Source organism: Trichogramma pretiosum, unplaced genomic scaffold, assembly GCF_000599845.2.
Source record: "Trichogramma pretiosum strain Unisexual culture from Peru unplaced genomic scaffold, Tpre_2.0 scaffold14, whole genome shotgun sequence".
Classification (NCBI taxonomy): Eukaryota; Metazoa; Arthropoda; class Insecta; order Hymenoptera; family Trichogrammatidae; genus Trichogramma; species Trichogramma pretiosum.
In genome coordinates, this window is record NW_019641706.1 from 206,392 (window position 1) to 221,835 (window position 15,444).

General features: G+C 43.1%; 1 protein-coding gene across 6 annotated transcripts in view; it reads right to left on the reverse strand.

The window, feature by feature from the left end:
* The window catches only part of LOC106657049 (longitudinals lacking protein, isoforms H/M/V-like), a 64,602-nt gene extending 49,378 nt beyond the window's left edge, over nucleotides 1-15,224 (reverse strand). The window contains exon 1 of one of the 6 annotated variants that reach the window (XM_014378307.2): nucleotides 9,681-15,219. In XM_014378307.2, the coding sequence (XP_014233793.1) occupies nucleotides 9,681-9,726 (46 nt within the window). In that variant the 5' untranslated portion in view covers nucleotides 9,727-15,219. Of the gene's footprint in view, nucleotides 1-4,984; nucleotides 5,082-9,680 lie in introns of those variants that run through there. The other 5 variants (XM_014378303.2, XM_014378304.2, XM_014378296.2 and 2 more) reach the window with 5 other exon arrangements.
* Nucleotides 15,225-15,444: the final 220 nt, after the last annotated feature.

Consider the following 15,444-nt stretch of genomic DNA (forward strand, 5'->3'; position numbering starts at 1 on the left):
CCCGCTCGCGCGCGCGCGTATATTTATATTATATATCGTACCCTAGCGGAGGATCAGCGCTGCGCTGGGTTATACCCCGATAGCCGAGTGTGTAACGCGCGTGGAAAGGTTACATTTACGTATATGTGTGAGCCAAGGGAAAGAGCAAGAGCACACACATATACGCGAGGGGGAGAGAGGCTCTCTTTGATGATGATGACGACGACGACGAAGATCGTAGTACCACATGCACATTGGAATAATGTGTGTGTACTCTGTATACACAAGCTAAGGTTTTGGGAGTAGTATTTCGAACGAAGTAACGCTTTTTGGAGGCAGCAGTATATTTATTACGAAAAGGAAAAATCATGAGGAGGAGACGACAAAACTCTCTCGGCTTTCGTATATTATATTATTCAGGAGATAATTGAGAAAATCGTATACGAAAATCGATAATGGGCTAACTCGCACACGTGCACGTGTTGCTTTCCGAGAAGTCTTTTGACGAATTATGTTCTGCCATCGTACTCCGGCTACGCGTCGATTCTTCTTTGTTTTTCTTCGCTTCCCACTTCTTCATTGTACTTTTTTTTCTTCCAAAAATCAGTATTTATACCCAAACGAGGTAGTATTTTACACTTATGAAGCGATTAAAAATGAGCGCTCTCACTTGTGTCAATCGCGAATCTCAAACAATAACATCATCGAGCCCAACTTTCGGGAGTGAGAGAGAGAGAGAGAGAGAGCCACCGATTATCGCTATACAACGACACTTTAACGATTACAATCGTTTAGATAGAAGGCCTTATACATTGACGATGCCTTGAACGACCGATTGTCAACGAAGAATTCGAGCGATTTTATATCAAAACAAAAAAAAACGACGAAGAAGAAAAAATTTGTCGATGATAGTAAAAAACCGAGTAGCTCTGTGTAATAAGTACTCGGGGCTTCGAAGTAATTTTTTTGTTTCATTGGCCTGCGCAATTAAGTCGGCTGCGAGTTTAGAAGTTTTCGATAATAAACCGTGAAGTCAGCCTGCTCATAAGTCGGCCCTGATGATAACGACATTATAATACTCGTCCGAGTGTACACAATATCTCGTACTTTAGAAATTTTTTATTACCCGCCCATTTGGCCGACGTGAGTAGTGAGTGGGCTCAAAAGGCAGTATAGGCTCGAATACGACTCCACGTCGGTACTGGTCACGATGTTCGACGTTCGACGTGGTCATGATGAAATATGGAAAGATACGATCAATTCTTAGGTCGTTTCCTCAAGTTCGTAATAAAATTTTTGTCTTTTGGTACAATTGTAGGTAAGCTCCAGAGAATTGAGTTCTCAATCTTGTACTTGAAGAAAACCATACAGAAAGTAAATACGAAGTCAATACGAAATCTAGAAAGTGTTCCATAATCTGAGTTTTGATCCCTTTGAAAGTGATGGAATTAAGAAAACAAAAACGCCTATGCAAGGCCGTTCCTGTGCTGTATCCAGTTTTAAGTGGAAAAAGATGCATCAGATAATTTATAATGAATATAGTTTTTTTGATTGACTTTACTGCGCACAAGAACACATCTGTGTGTAATTATTTGGCTTTAAAATGAATGATGCGTTCATCAAGGCGTATGATACATAGGCATTTTTTAAATAACCTACTAATGCATTTGAATATATGACGTTCGTTTCCAAAAAACTGGATGATCTTTTTTCGTCTCCTGTTCAATTCGAATTAAGAAAACCTCATTGTTTCACACATGCTCGATCTTATTTTCGATAAAGGCGAAACATTTCGACGTGGACTTAGAAAATCGAGCCGAGCAGTAATAATACGTGCTGCTACGAGTACGTTGAACTTCTCCGCATACACCGTTGGGCCCTCCGTCGTCGCTTCGACACGTATTACATACGTGTGCACAGAGCACGAGGAGGAAGAAGAAGAAGAAAAAAAAATGGTTCCATGCATCGTTTATGCTTACAACTGCATCTTTTTCCTCGCGCGCAAGGTTGCACATACTTTTATACCATACACACACATAAAACGTATAGGTATATAGAATATATATATTGCAAAAGGCGGTCGCGTGCGAGCATTTCACCAGCTGACTGCTTCCGCGTGAATCTACCGTGTATAACAGTGTATATGTATATTACACATATTTATAAGCGTTCGAGTGTGCGTGTTATAATACAGAGAAGAAAACGTTGCGAGCCGCGCGGCTCCGAACGAGGGCGCACTTCGTCATCCTCGATTCTAAATTTGCAACAAGTGCAAAACGATTGCAAATGCTTATATATATGTGCTGCGAGTGCATACACACACACACACACACACACACACACACACAAAAACACAAATGTGTTATAGCCCCGAGGCGTGCTATACTGCTGCTGCTGTGCTCACACTTCGGCCACGAAATGTTTCCAAGAATCTGAATCTATAATACTCTTTCTCTTTCTCTCTCTTTCCTACTGTTTCGACTCGCAAGTCAAAACACGAGAGACACGTATTTGGGCTGGTCATTTTTCGACGATAGATGAATTATATATCTTATGCACACACGAAGTACGCGCATTATTGAAAGCATAAGTGAAAGAGAAAATATATGTTATATATACAAAGTACGACGTCACGCGCTTGCGAGCCGTATACCGATTAGTGATAACGGACGAGAGAAATAAAAGTTCAAGCGAGAAAAGACCCATGTATGTAAGCATAGTGCGTCGTATTATAGTCTCCCTCCCCCTCCTGCCTTTTTATTTTTCCTTGTCATCGTTGATGCTGTGGAGCCCTGTGTCTACACACATACATACATGCATGCGTGCGATCCCTCCACCCTCGAAACTGAGAGAGAGCAAAAAAAAGAAGGCGCACACACAATGGAAGCTGGCATGCCGTGAAACATCAGTAGGAGTGTATATATATAATATATAAAAGCAAAGCTGGAGAGAGAGAGAGAGAGAGAGAGAGCAGAGCAACAACTGCCCTATTTGGGGAGGGTGAGATCGGAGCAGCTAAGTAAGAAAACGGCATGTGTGTATATGTGCGTTAGATGCTACGGCTCGACGCGTGCCCGGCAACGGGTCCGTCGTCTCTCTCTCTCTCTCTTCTCTCTTTTCTCTCTTTCGTTCTTTTGATTAGTCGTAAAAATTGAAACAGTATTATGTGTACTGCCAAAGGTACCGTAATGCGCAACCGTACGTTTCTCGAACGGTTAGTACCTTTAGGTGTGCGTTTTTACGTTTATATCATGTTGTTTATATAATATATATAAAAATAAACAGCTCCGATTATGTGCATACTCGGTACGTACGTGTATATAAATACATGCATATACGAGGTACCGCAGGGTAACGTATTTATTCAAATATACTTTTTAAAGGGACATAGCCGCACTTAACGGATCTGCGCTCTGTGTGTGACGGTCTCTGCAACCGTCACCACGGCGCTCACGACGACACGATTTTTTTTCGCATTCTATACACATCGCGCATGTAAGTAAGGTGAGTCTGCATCTTCTCGCATCGTTCAGCTACTGCGTCGCACTGGTATACATGGTTATATATAATATGTACTAGCTCTGTACTAGACCTTCGCGAACGTTCCGTCGACACCTCTAAAAACGACGTTCTCTCGCGTTCGTCGTTTTTTTCCTACGCTCGTACACTATTTTTTCTTTATTTTTTCGTCGGAGGGGTTATACGCGGAGAGAAAGAGAGACGACTACGACTTGAAAGAGGAACACGAAGAACGTCTTGGTAATAAAAATAGATCCGCAGCTACAGGTGGTTTATGCATATGTTCGCCGCACCCACGACGACTAAGACGACGACGACAACAACGAAGAGCCACGAAAACGACGCACATACATGCTGCAGGAGGGCACGATGCATATTATGCTCACGAGTAATCATTTTTGCTTACTCACATGCACTTATACGGTGTACTATAATACGAGTTTAAAGTGCGAGCCGTGGATGCACAGATTCGCGGGGCTCCATATCGGAACAAACGTTGTGTCACACACATGCAGCGCCTTATTTTTCGGCGTTCGTGCAGTATGCAATATACGTTCGGCGAAAACAGCTGTTACGCCGCGAGAGCAGCAGCGGAAAAAGAGAATAAAATCGGAGCGCAGCGCTCTTTAATGGGAGCCACTGACATCGGCACCAAACACGTGATATATATACGCACATATGACTGTATTTCACGCCCGAATATGTAGCTGTATGTATGTGCCTGTGATACATACACACTTTTTGAGCCATGTAAGGTGTACATTAGCCGCGCTCGAGACTCGAGAAAACATTAATCGGCGACTCTATGGTAGCTCGATTCTTCATTATACGGCACACGAACGGTGCGCGCCACACGCTCATAGTAGCCGAACGTATCACTCTGTACTTGTCACAATTAGTGTATACGTATGTGTGTATTTAAGCCAATACGAGAACGCGCGAATATGTGTGTGCGGGTATGGTTTCGTGACGGTCAAAATCGAGCGCTCGAGCTGCGCCGAGTTGCGCCGCGATGTGGCGCGCTTTACCGGTCATGATATGCCTGCAGTATATAATAGGCAGCGCAGCCAGCGATATTCGGCTCGGGGCTCCACGTTGGGCGCCATTTGCCACGATACGTACGTGCGCACAACACCGAGCGAGCGAGCAATGATGATGACGATGACCGACCGTAATGTTACTGACTCTGCGCGTGTCCGTGTGTTATGTATACGTGTGTGCGCGCATATGTATACACAACACATACGCGTGGGGCGACGAGTGTATGCGTGCCCCCAAGAAGAGAGAGACGTACATGATAGATATAGATATAGACAGATATATATGAGAGATTTGCAAGGATTGCGAATTATGTGCGCCTTTATAGATCGGGCGCAGTTATGTTAGAGAAGTTATAAAGGTGCATGGTGATGGATAGAGTGATCTTTTGCTGGAAGAGATACGTTATCACACAAAACTTTTTGCACACACAGCGAGAGAGACTTACCTCGTGTAAGCCTTTTGCCATTACAATACTACACACAACGCGGCACTGCCGTCCCTTAACGTCCACTGGAGTGCCAGCGCGAAGAGCGCTGGTGCCTCGCGGATCACAGGCACACTTCTCTCTCTCTCTCTCTCTCTCGCTCTTTTTCTCTCTCTCTCTCTCTCTCTCTCTCTCGCGCGCTAAGGCAGTTCTCTCTCTCTCTCTCTCTCTCTCTCTTTCGCTCGGCTCGAGCGTATATACGTCTCACTACATGTATGTATATGTATATACGTGTGTGTACGTATTATATATCGTACCGTATAGCATAGCATACGGCGCGGCCTTATTTTTAAAATACTTTTGACCTTCGCGCATCTGCCGTTGGTCGCGCGCGCGAACGAGTAGTAGCCGAGCGAGAGAGCTCGAGCTCTGTGCGCCGCTTCTGCTTGCCTTGCTGCTGCTTAATATTGCTATACGGCACACTATAAGTGTTCTGCGCGCTGTGCTTCATGGAATGCCCGACTTAGAAGGCGCCTTTATACTTTAATACACACATACACTCCGAACGCAACGCGATGACGACGACGACGACGGCTTCTCGCTCTCTCGCTCGCGTTGCGATGTGTTATAATTATAAAAAGGTGATTTAGCAACGCAAAGGCCGGAGAAGCACTCCGAAGAATCGAGAGGAGTGCTGTTGGGCTACTCAATGAAGAGACGAAAACAAAAAGAGCTTATGCCATCATTTTTTTTCCAGTAATACAAATATAACCATTCGATATTCTGGACATAGGGCCATTACGCAGCATAATGTAATTTCAATAAGCATCGAATTCCAGTATTTACTTCATTTTCTCTCTAATACAAAACGTGATCGCGCACGCATCACCTACGCATGGAAAAATTTTTTATGAATCATGTATTCTCTCGTAAGAATTTGAAGTAAATAATGAGAAGTTAACTTTAAGGTTTTAGGTGATGGATCGCACTCCATTCAGCTGTACTGACCTGAATTGATACTTTTATTCAGAGAGTAGCAGCCCAGCCCGGATGCACACAAGGCAGGGTCTATATAGGAGGTACAATACAAGCGCAAGAGCCAAGGCAGACTACTAATTGTTCATTTAACGGATTACTTTAATTTCTATGATAATGAGCCGAGAAGGAACGAAGAAGAAGAAGAAGTTCGTTGGCTCGTCTCATGGTCAAAATTAAAATATACCGATCTGGGAATTGCCCAAGCACATCGCGATCTTTTTCATTAAAAAAGAAGCGTAAAGGCGAAAGAAAAGGTCTAATGAGATCTTTTTCCGAAATGCTACAAAATATATGAGTGTATTATTTACTCTCGCTCACTATCCTCTCCCTCTCTCTCTCCTCGTGTTTACGCATCATATTATAGATGTAATAATTCGAACGAGAAACAGAGGTCGTGTCGCGTTGGTCGAGTCGAGCTTTCGGAGCTATTAGATCATTAAATTACGCACAGTCGAGCTAATTCGCACCACAACTTCGTAGTTTATAAACTACGTAATTGATTGAATTTTCGTATATTAAGAAGCTAAGCTGCTGGGCACCGGCAAATCTATATATACATAGTCATGTACTCGTGGCCGTAAATGAGTAAGCTTTCGTTGCACAATTTTGCCCAAGCAGTTCGTATAAGAGGCCGAAATCAAAATGCGAGCGAATGAAATTCACGCGCGCAGTCACAGCCGAGAAGCTACTTGTCCAAACGCGCGCGATGACTATCTTTTAATCGACCTGCTGCTCGGCTGCATTTCTCTCTTTCTCTTTCTCTCTCTCTTCCTTACTTGACCGGAGATAAAATCAACTCGACGCGAGGCGGCGAGTAGGTACTTCCTCGCCCGATCAATCTTGTATGTACGCAGGGCGCTTATATTCGAGAAATGTAATGTACTCCTCGCGTGATTTCCGGAGTGGCTTTCATGCCTCGACGAGTTTAAAAATGCGCCTCGAGTGAGCGAGGCAAATAAGGTAAAATAAACGCCTTTTTCACTTCTTGGCTGCTTTTTTTTTATCGTTTACGACCGATTAGTCATGCATTCTCTATGCGAAAAATGGTCTCGTATCAGCCAACGGCAGTAGCAGCAGCAGTCCCTTCTCCCCCTTAGCGCACGACAAAATACGGTTTTTGTGCAAGAAAAAGATGGTGAAAGGAGTCACCAAAAAACATCGTCAGCAGGACCGGTCGGAGAAGCGTCTGGAATGTTGCGTATAGATTACCTTACACGTTGGTATTTATTTATCTAAAATTGAGAGAGAGACAGACGTTGTATCAAAACTCTCTTGGGTCGAATCGATTTTTTTGTAAATATATATACCTGGCCTATACCTTGGCTCTTTTGGGCTATTAGCATACGCGATAATGAATTATTCATACTTCGGAGTTCCATCAGGGACATTCATTATGAGATTCTAACATTTTTCACTTACTTGCGATGATCATTTTTTTCGATGCGCGCGCCATTCATTGTTACCTAATGCATAAAGGATATTTAGTGTGCTTCGAGGCGTTTTTCGTCGACAATTTATTTTTTGTTTCAGTGACATAATCCTTCCTTTTTAAAGTGTTATATCAGAATATTTGTAAATAATATACCGATGCATTAATTTTTTATGACAAAAAGCTGCTGCTCTTCCTTCAAAAATGCTATCTCGATTTTTACTGTGCAAAAAAATGGCATAGCCCAAGGACTGATTTCACCTCGAACTCCACGGCGGGAATTAAAAATGCTCGGGACAAGACGTTAATGTTTCTGTCTCTCCTTCGAAAGGCATTAATAAGGGATTCCAAAACCACAGGGAGATAAATTTAAAGGACGATAAAGCCTCGCAGACGTCTTGAGAGTAAAAAATTCTCTTCTGCTCTATGAATCATTTGCAATCTTCACTTTCTAAATATTCATCTGTTAATTATAGGATCTTTTGAAAAAAAAAAATTACGTCAAGAACTCGATGATAGCTTTTACCCTGGCGTACATAGCCCTGGCTTCAACTATATAAAGATAAAAAAATTAATTAACAACGCTATTCAGCATCGAGAGATTTACCCAAGTTAAACTTTGAAAAAATAAACGAGTACAACACCGTGTTCAAGAAATTTTTTTTTTCGTTCTAAAAAGCAATTACCGTAAGCTTTTACCTCAAATCGTTACAAAATTGATCCTTCGCAAGAGTTTCTAATTGTATCGCTCGAGCCTTGGCAAAATAAAATTGCTAACTTGAATGACAGATGAGGGCGCACTGCTGCGTAACTCAACTTGGAGAGGAGCATTTTGCTCAAGTTTGTAATTTGTATCAACTCAATTATTATTACTCGCATGTTAATTTTGGAAACAAAAAATGTAATTTACCTCCTTCAGCGTATACTCGCGTGAATATTTCGCAAAGGCACACTCGATGTTTCTATTAGTTTTTCTATATTCCTTTTTTATACTTTTCCACGAACGAGCGAAGAATCGAGCCAGGTCGAATTTTAATTAGAGTTCGGGGCCCGAGAGAATGGATCTGTCTTGTCGGACCAAAAATGAATTTATAACTATGAAACGATGAAAAAAAAATGAAAAAAAGGAGTGAACGAAATGTACTCGAGCGTTTGTACTTTCTCATTTCTATTATCGACGTTTAATTCCGGCTGTACAAATTTATGTAATTACGAGATCCGAGATTTTAATACGTCGTAGTCTCTCACTATACATCGAGGATGCGTAACTCATCTAAAGGGTTTTTCATCAAACTGCCGTTGCGCGATACGCGTTTTTTTTTTCGAGGAAAGCCTTTTGAAATTAATTGTGAGATGGAAAAAAATATATATAAAAAAAAATCATCGAAAAAAACTGAATTTCGAAAGAGATCAAAGCGCGACAAAGACAAAAAGCTATGCTGCGCGTGGACTGAATGCCTTGCGGCAAAATTACTACTAAAGCTATTTTCACGGCAGAAAAATATTCTCTAGTTTTGTAATCTCTTTTACTCTTTCTACCTAGTAGTACCTATGTAGTGAGCGCGCAGCTCTACGCGAACAGTTGCGCGGCACACGCGCATGGGTATATGACGTTGGGGTTTTTCTTCTCTTTTTTTTGGTGGTACTAGAGAAAACGAGTGTACTATGGTAGCTTTCTCTCTCTCTCTCCTAAAAAGTTTGAGTGTCCCTTGGCATGCCTGCTCAATTTGTAATTCAAAAGGCTCGAAGAAGTACGCATGTAATTGATATACTTTTGTGAAAAAAGATTTTTTTTCCATTTTTTTGCAGAGTTAAATGGTTGGGAGGGGTGGGTGGGTATGATATATTCCATTGTTTCAGATTGCACGTATCAACGCTTGTTGCTTGTGCGGAGAAAAAAATTCCAAGCGTCGCGTTTGAGTGCACAAGGAAAATAGCATTTATGTCGTTTTTATAACAACGTTGTAAAAGCTCCAAAAAAATGTGCGGCGGCAAAACTTCGGTCTGCTGCTGCCGCTCGACGGAATAGATTTAGGGTAACTGCAAAGAAACGCTGTCGGGGAAAACCACTGATGTATACATGTTCTTATATATATATATATATATATATAACANTTGTTGCGCAATAAAATTATGGACGCATACCATGGAGCATATAAGACACATTCCTATGTTGTATAATTATGAATAATTAAAATATGATATAGTTAATGAAAAAGTAATGAATATAATATATGTATATATATATACCTTGGTCCACCAAAAGGGAATGCGACGAGCACGTGCAGTGGCCCATAAAAAAAATATATCGAGCTTCACAGCAGGTGGCATCGTCGTCGTCGTTTCGATTTGTCAAATCTTCAAATGATGCAATTATTTTCGAGTCGCAAAACGCGGCATCCCGTCGTCGCTCTTTCGTGCCCGCGAAAAAATAATAATTTTTATTTTTCCAGCTTATTTATTTTTCGCTTTGCAGCTTACGCTCACGCGATCGCGGACGCGCGCGCGCCATACGCAGATCGCTCGCACAACACACGACGACGAGACGAGGGTTAGAGGCAAAAGTGCACATGCATGCGACGACGACTCCTCGACCTTGTTTCACCCTGTCCGTCGCACACACGTCGCTGCCGTTGCTGCACTGCGAGGAGAGTTTTTACCCCCTCGCTTATATGGTGGAGACGATCGATATGTGTGTGTACAGAGTCTCTTTCTCTCTCCGGGTTTCCCGAGCTTTTACAGTAGCATTTACGATTATGCACAGTTTTATTTTTTTTTTTTCAACGTTTTTTTTCATTTTTTTTCTCAAGAATATATTTAGACGTTAATTGAACGATTATTGGTCCCATACGCTTTTAGCCACGGATTACTATTTAAGTATAAGAAAATACGAATGATTTGTCGTGCATTTTTCATACGGATTAAGTCGGTAGCAGAGGGAAAAGGGAAAAATTCGCAGTTCAGCGCCCAACACTCTGCTTCGGCTGCTGCAGGGTGCGCTGGATGCATAGATATCTTCAGTGACGACACATTGGATGGGCGACATACACACACAAACACAAACTCGCACATACACGGGCGCACGCGCACACACACATGCGCGCGCGATGAAAACGTGCATGAGCCATCTTCGAAATGTCGTTGGATGCTTTCGTGCTTTTAAGTGTCTCTGCTGAGTGCCCTTTTTTCTTTTCTTTTTTTTTCTTTTTTTAAGCCTTTTTTACTCTCTTACGCGCGCGAAGCTTTCTCTCCGTATTGAGCTGCTGCGCACAAGCTACATCGCGCGATCATTGGACCCATGTTTCTAGCTGCTATTTTTTCTGTTTATTTATTTTTATTTATTTTTTTTTTTTGTTTTACTTCACTACATGGACGTATTTTACCGATTATCTTCATTGTTTTCTCAGAAAAATATACGTATTATGCCTCGTTCGAACGCACAGAGGGAGGATTCACGGATTGTGGGGCCGTTTCTCTCTCCTCGCATATTTATACACACACACAATTTTGTAGAACGTTATGTAGTATCAAGAAATATACATAAAAATTCCGTTCGCGCTATATAGTAGAGTACGCTAATTCCCCTTTTTTTAAAAGTATACACAACAATATGTAATTGTCATAGATCGACCGCAAGTACTTATTAAAGAATGTAGTAAGCTCGTTTCACAAACACGTATGTATAATAATAACGCGACTACTACACGATACATAATTGAACGAAATACAGTACAGTACACGTTGTTGTAATCGCAACAACTCGCGCTCATACACAAGCTCATACATATCGAAACGTACGCATACACATACAAATATATACGCGCGCGCAAGCTCACACAAATTAAACACGAGCAATTAACAAATTCGTTGTTCCGCCGAAACTTTTCCCCCGTATAACTGCATCTCGTGCAGAGTATTATATTTATATAATATATATAGAGATGCTATATCATAAACGCATGAATATGTACATATCACAGCCTATACATGACTTCGTTGTCGTTAATGTAATTGTTGTTGTTTAATTGTGCGCGGGGCGTGTGCGTCGCATCGTCATCGTCCCGCGCGTCCACACAACTGCTACTATAATACTACGGCCCACGCGCGACCCGCTTGCCCAAATGAGTTACTACTGCACATGCACCGGCGGCGGCGTCGGTGGCGGCGGCACACGAGAGAGAGACGTATGCGTGTTATGAATATCATAGTATATTTCTGTTTTTGTATGCCGCGTACGGTGCAGCGTATCCCAAGCTCGTACACCCATAAACGCGCTGTACTAATTGATCTAAACCCCGAGAATACGCGATTCGCGCGGGAGGGCTGCAAAAATAGAGTGGTAAGAATTTGGTCAGGTTTTTTTTTTTTCAATTTTTTTTCGAGATTCGACTGTATTCCAGTCATATTCACGTACACACAGACACGCACACACACTCGTTCTCTAACGTGCATGCAAAATTTATGCTTTTTCTGCTCTCCTGTATATACTGCTTTACCTTTTACCAAAATGTGTGTGTGTACTTACAACTCGGCTGGGAAATCAATGTTTTCCGGTTTTGCGCGCGGTACAGTACGGTACAAGCAAGAACCGAATTTGCCACGACCCGAGTACTCGAAAAGCACACCGAGTCGTGCTTGCAAGCTCTCTCTCTCTCTCTGTCTTTCTGTTGCAAAACGCGCGTTGCGCCCCGCTCGCTCACTCGTTGCTGCTGCAAATATATGTAAATATACACAAAACGAAGTTGATCATTTGGATAATGTTCTTATTCGGCGTTGGCAGTTTATACACGTGTATACTCGGGATGCTGCTGCTGCTGCCGCACGCGCGCGCGAGAGAGAGAGAGACCTCGTCGAGCCCCGAGAGCTGTTACTTGGGCTCTCTATCTCTCTTGCTCTCTCTCCTGCCCCCTCTCTGTCGAAGCTCTAAGCGCCCTGCAACTCCTTCTCTACGCGAAAATCCGATGAAAAGTTTCATTTGCTCTACACTCGCACACACAGCGGTAACCGCATTATCTCTCTCACTCTCTCTCAGTAGAGAGTTTAAGCTCGGGCTACGTATATATAGGTAAACTCGATGCAGCTCGCGCGCGCTCGCGTTATATTAGCCCCACGTGCTGTACGTATGTAGGTGTGTGTGTGTGCGAGCAAGGCTACGAATTTTGTGCCCTATAGCCTCTCCAGCAGCACGGTATACCGACGACGAGTAAAAAGAGCCACGAGTTCTCGTTGAATTGAATTTTCAGCTTGCCGCGGAGTCTCAGCAGCAGCCGTCGTTGCTGCTGCTGCTGCTGCTGCGACGATGACTGATTCAGCGTCCCGCCCAAAAGAATGACGCGTTGAATAAATGAGCGCTCCATAGCCCCCGCGAATCAGTGAGAGATAATAGACGCGAGTTATATATAGTGAATCTTCCTCTCTTTTCCTCCTTTTTTTTCAACCAACCGCGTATACGTATATTTTCCAGCCGAGTAAGCTCACCTCATAACTCATTGAGTTATTTCAGTGCAGACACGTACGTTAGGGAAAATTTTCAGGGGAGACAGATAGATAAGACCTCGCGCAGAGAGTAGTAGTAGGTAGGTATAGTTTGACGGGGAATTAATTCCCAAATCCTCGAAGAATTAGCTCGGGCAAGCGCGGCCGAAGGAATCAGGTAAGAAGAACGACTGTAACAGCCTCGTGATGGACTTTTAGTTTGGCGAGCGCGCGAAGAGTTCGAGAGAGAAAGAAAACCTTGCCCTTTCTCTCTCTCTCTCTCTCTCTCGTCATTTAAACTTGTTGAGTGCTTGCGTCAACAAAACTATTACACATTCATTGCTCTCTGTGTATATATAAACGCTAGCCCATATACGCGCGCGCGAGAGCTAGGCGAACGCGGACGTGGATACATTCAACTTTTTAAAGCTTACTCTTCTTTCCTTGACTTGTGTTTGTCGACATTTATTTCCGACGAGGGACTTGAAGAGTCTCTACTTCTCTCTCTCTCTGTCTCTCTCTGTTTTTCCTCCCGTAATTACGTGTCTGCACTATTTTCGCTCTTTCGCTATGTACAGAAGGATCCAAATTTCGTATATACTGCTACAGTATCTAATATGTAGATTTCATATCAAAAAGTTGAGCGTAATATTATTAATTGTTATTGAAAGACATGCTGGCGGGGGTGGTTTCATAAATCTAATTATAATGTGGGCTTTTGCTTTTTGCCTCACTTTTGACCTCAAGAGGCGTGTCACAAGATTTGTCGCGACTCCGAATTTCTCTTATTCGCGTCTTTCATTATGAAAGCCCGTCACGTACCATGAGTGATAATGTTTTATACGATCTTGAGGCCAAGGTAAATTTATACATCATTTGGGATGCAGGATGCAATGTTAGTATGAAAAAAAACAGGGTCTAAGGGATAATATCTATCGAGCAGCTAGTAACGGAAATTCTCGCATGCACGAGTATCAGAGCTTTTCCAAAAATTTGAATCGCGTTCGAGGTAAAAAGATTAATTTAAAAAAGCTGCACCCAATTCAGCTCGGCACAAGCATTTTCATATACACATGCATTTTGCGCAACTGATACGTCGCGCGCGTGCTGCGAGAATTTCCACCACCACGGCTCGCGAATTTGACGAGTGCAAAAGTTTAATCTACGTACTTTTCAGCGTGTAATTCAACACATATACACATACATGGAGAGAGAAGAAGAAAAAAAAATAATAATCCGAGTAGTATATCGATTGCTCTTTGGCTCGCTTCGCATGACAAGCTTTAGCTCGGCGCACGACTCGCTCGCTCGCTCGAGTTCGGCGCGCTCCGCTGTTTTTGAACCACGCGATCAGCTAGCTAGCTGCTGGTGTGCTGCTGTTATACCGCTGCTGAGTGCATGGGGCAAAAACTCATTGCACACATACGTACAAAGACACACACACACACATGCGAGCGCGAGTTGCCGTCGCCGCGGCTGCTGCTGCCACTGCGATTAGAAGCCAAAAAAAAGAACACAAGCAAAACCCGCAGCCCCTGTCATGCATAAATCATTCATATGTATATACCATTCTCGCGTATAGTCGAATCTCGAATCAGAGGAGAGAGAGAAAAAAAACCATAACACGGAAGAAAAGAGATACATCGCGCGCACGGCGGTGGCGGCAAAAAAAAAAGTTTTAAGAGTCAAAAAAAAAAAAGAAAGAAAAAAAGAGGAGGAGTGAAGGTGAAAAAAAAAGCTCTCCCGTGCCACGAGAGAAGAGCAAAGCGCGGCGCGTCGAGAGAACGGGGCGATGGCTTGTGCCAGATTTTGCAGCCCGACCCTACGTTTATATATGTATGTAGTACAGCACGAGCGTGTATATAGGGCCGCACGCACACATATCACGCCCGCGCGTGCTGCTCTCTCGGCAAGAGTTAAAGCTCTCTCTCTCTCTCTCTCTCTCTCTCTCACTCGCTCCTCTCGTCCCCGGTCAAATCGATTCTCAATCTCTGCCTCTCTCTCGCTCTATATAGACATATATAACGCAGCACAACAGCCGCGCACCGCATGTGTGCATGAGGCGGCTGCTGCTGTTGCAGGTATTGTAGCTAGTAGTGGATTTCACATATACAGAGTTGTCGGTTAATACGATTATCATCGATCGTGCGAGTCGCGTAAACGACGGCTCGAAATTTGGCGACGACGAGAACGACTACGATGGACACGACGCGCCCGACAGGGATGACGTCGATAATAATAATAATAATTATCGTGATCGAGTGCAAATGACATTTTTATGAATTATACGAAATTATAATTTTTGGCTCTTTGCTAACTCTGATCTGAGTAGTGGTCGATTGCAAAATCGTTACCTGCTTTACACCTATGCATGAACATGAATTTTTGTCAGCGGCCCCGCAGGACGGTGCCGCAGGACCCGGTAGTACGGAAGGCGTACGAAAAGTGCGTTATTTGTTTTGGATTGGGAGGCTGCTCTCGATCTTCCTGCTGATGATATCTTCGACTGATGATGACGAAGGCCAGAAGAGATGAGCTC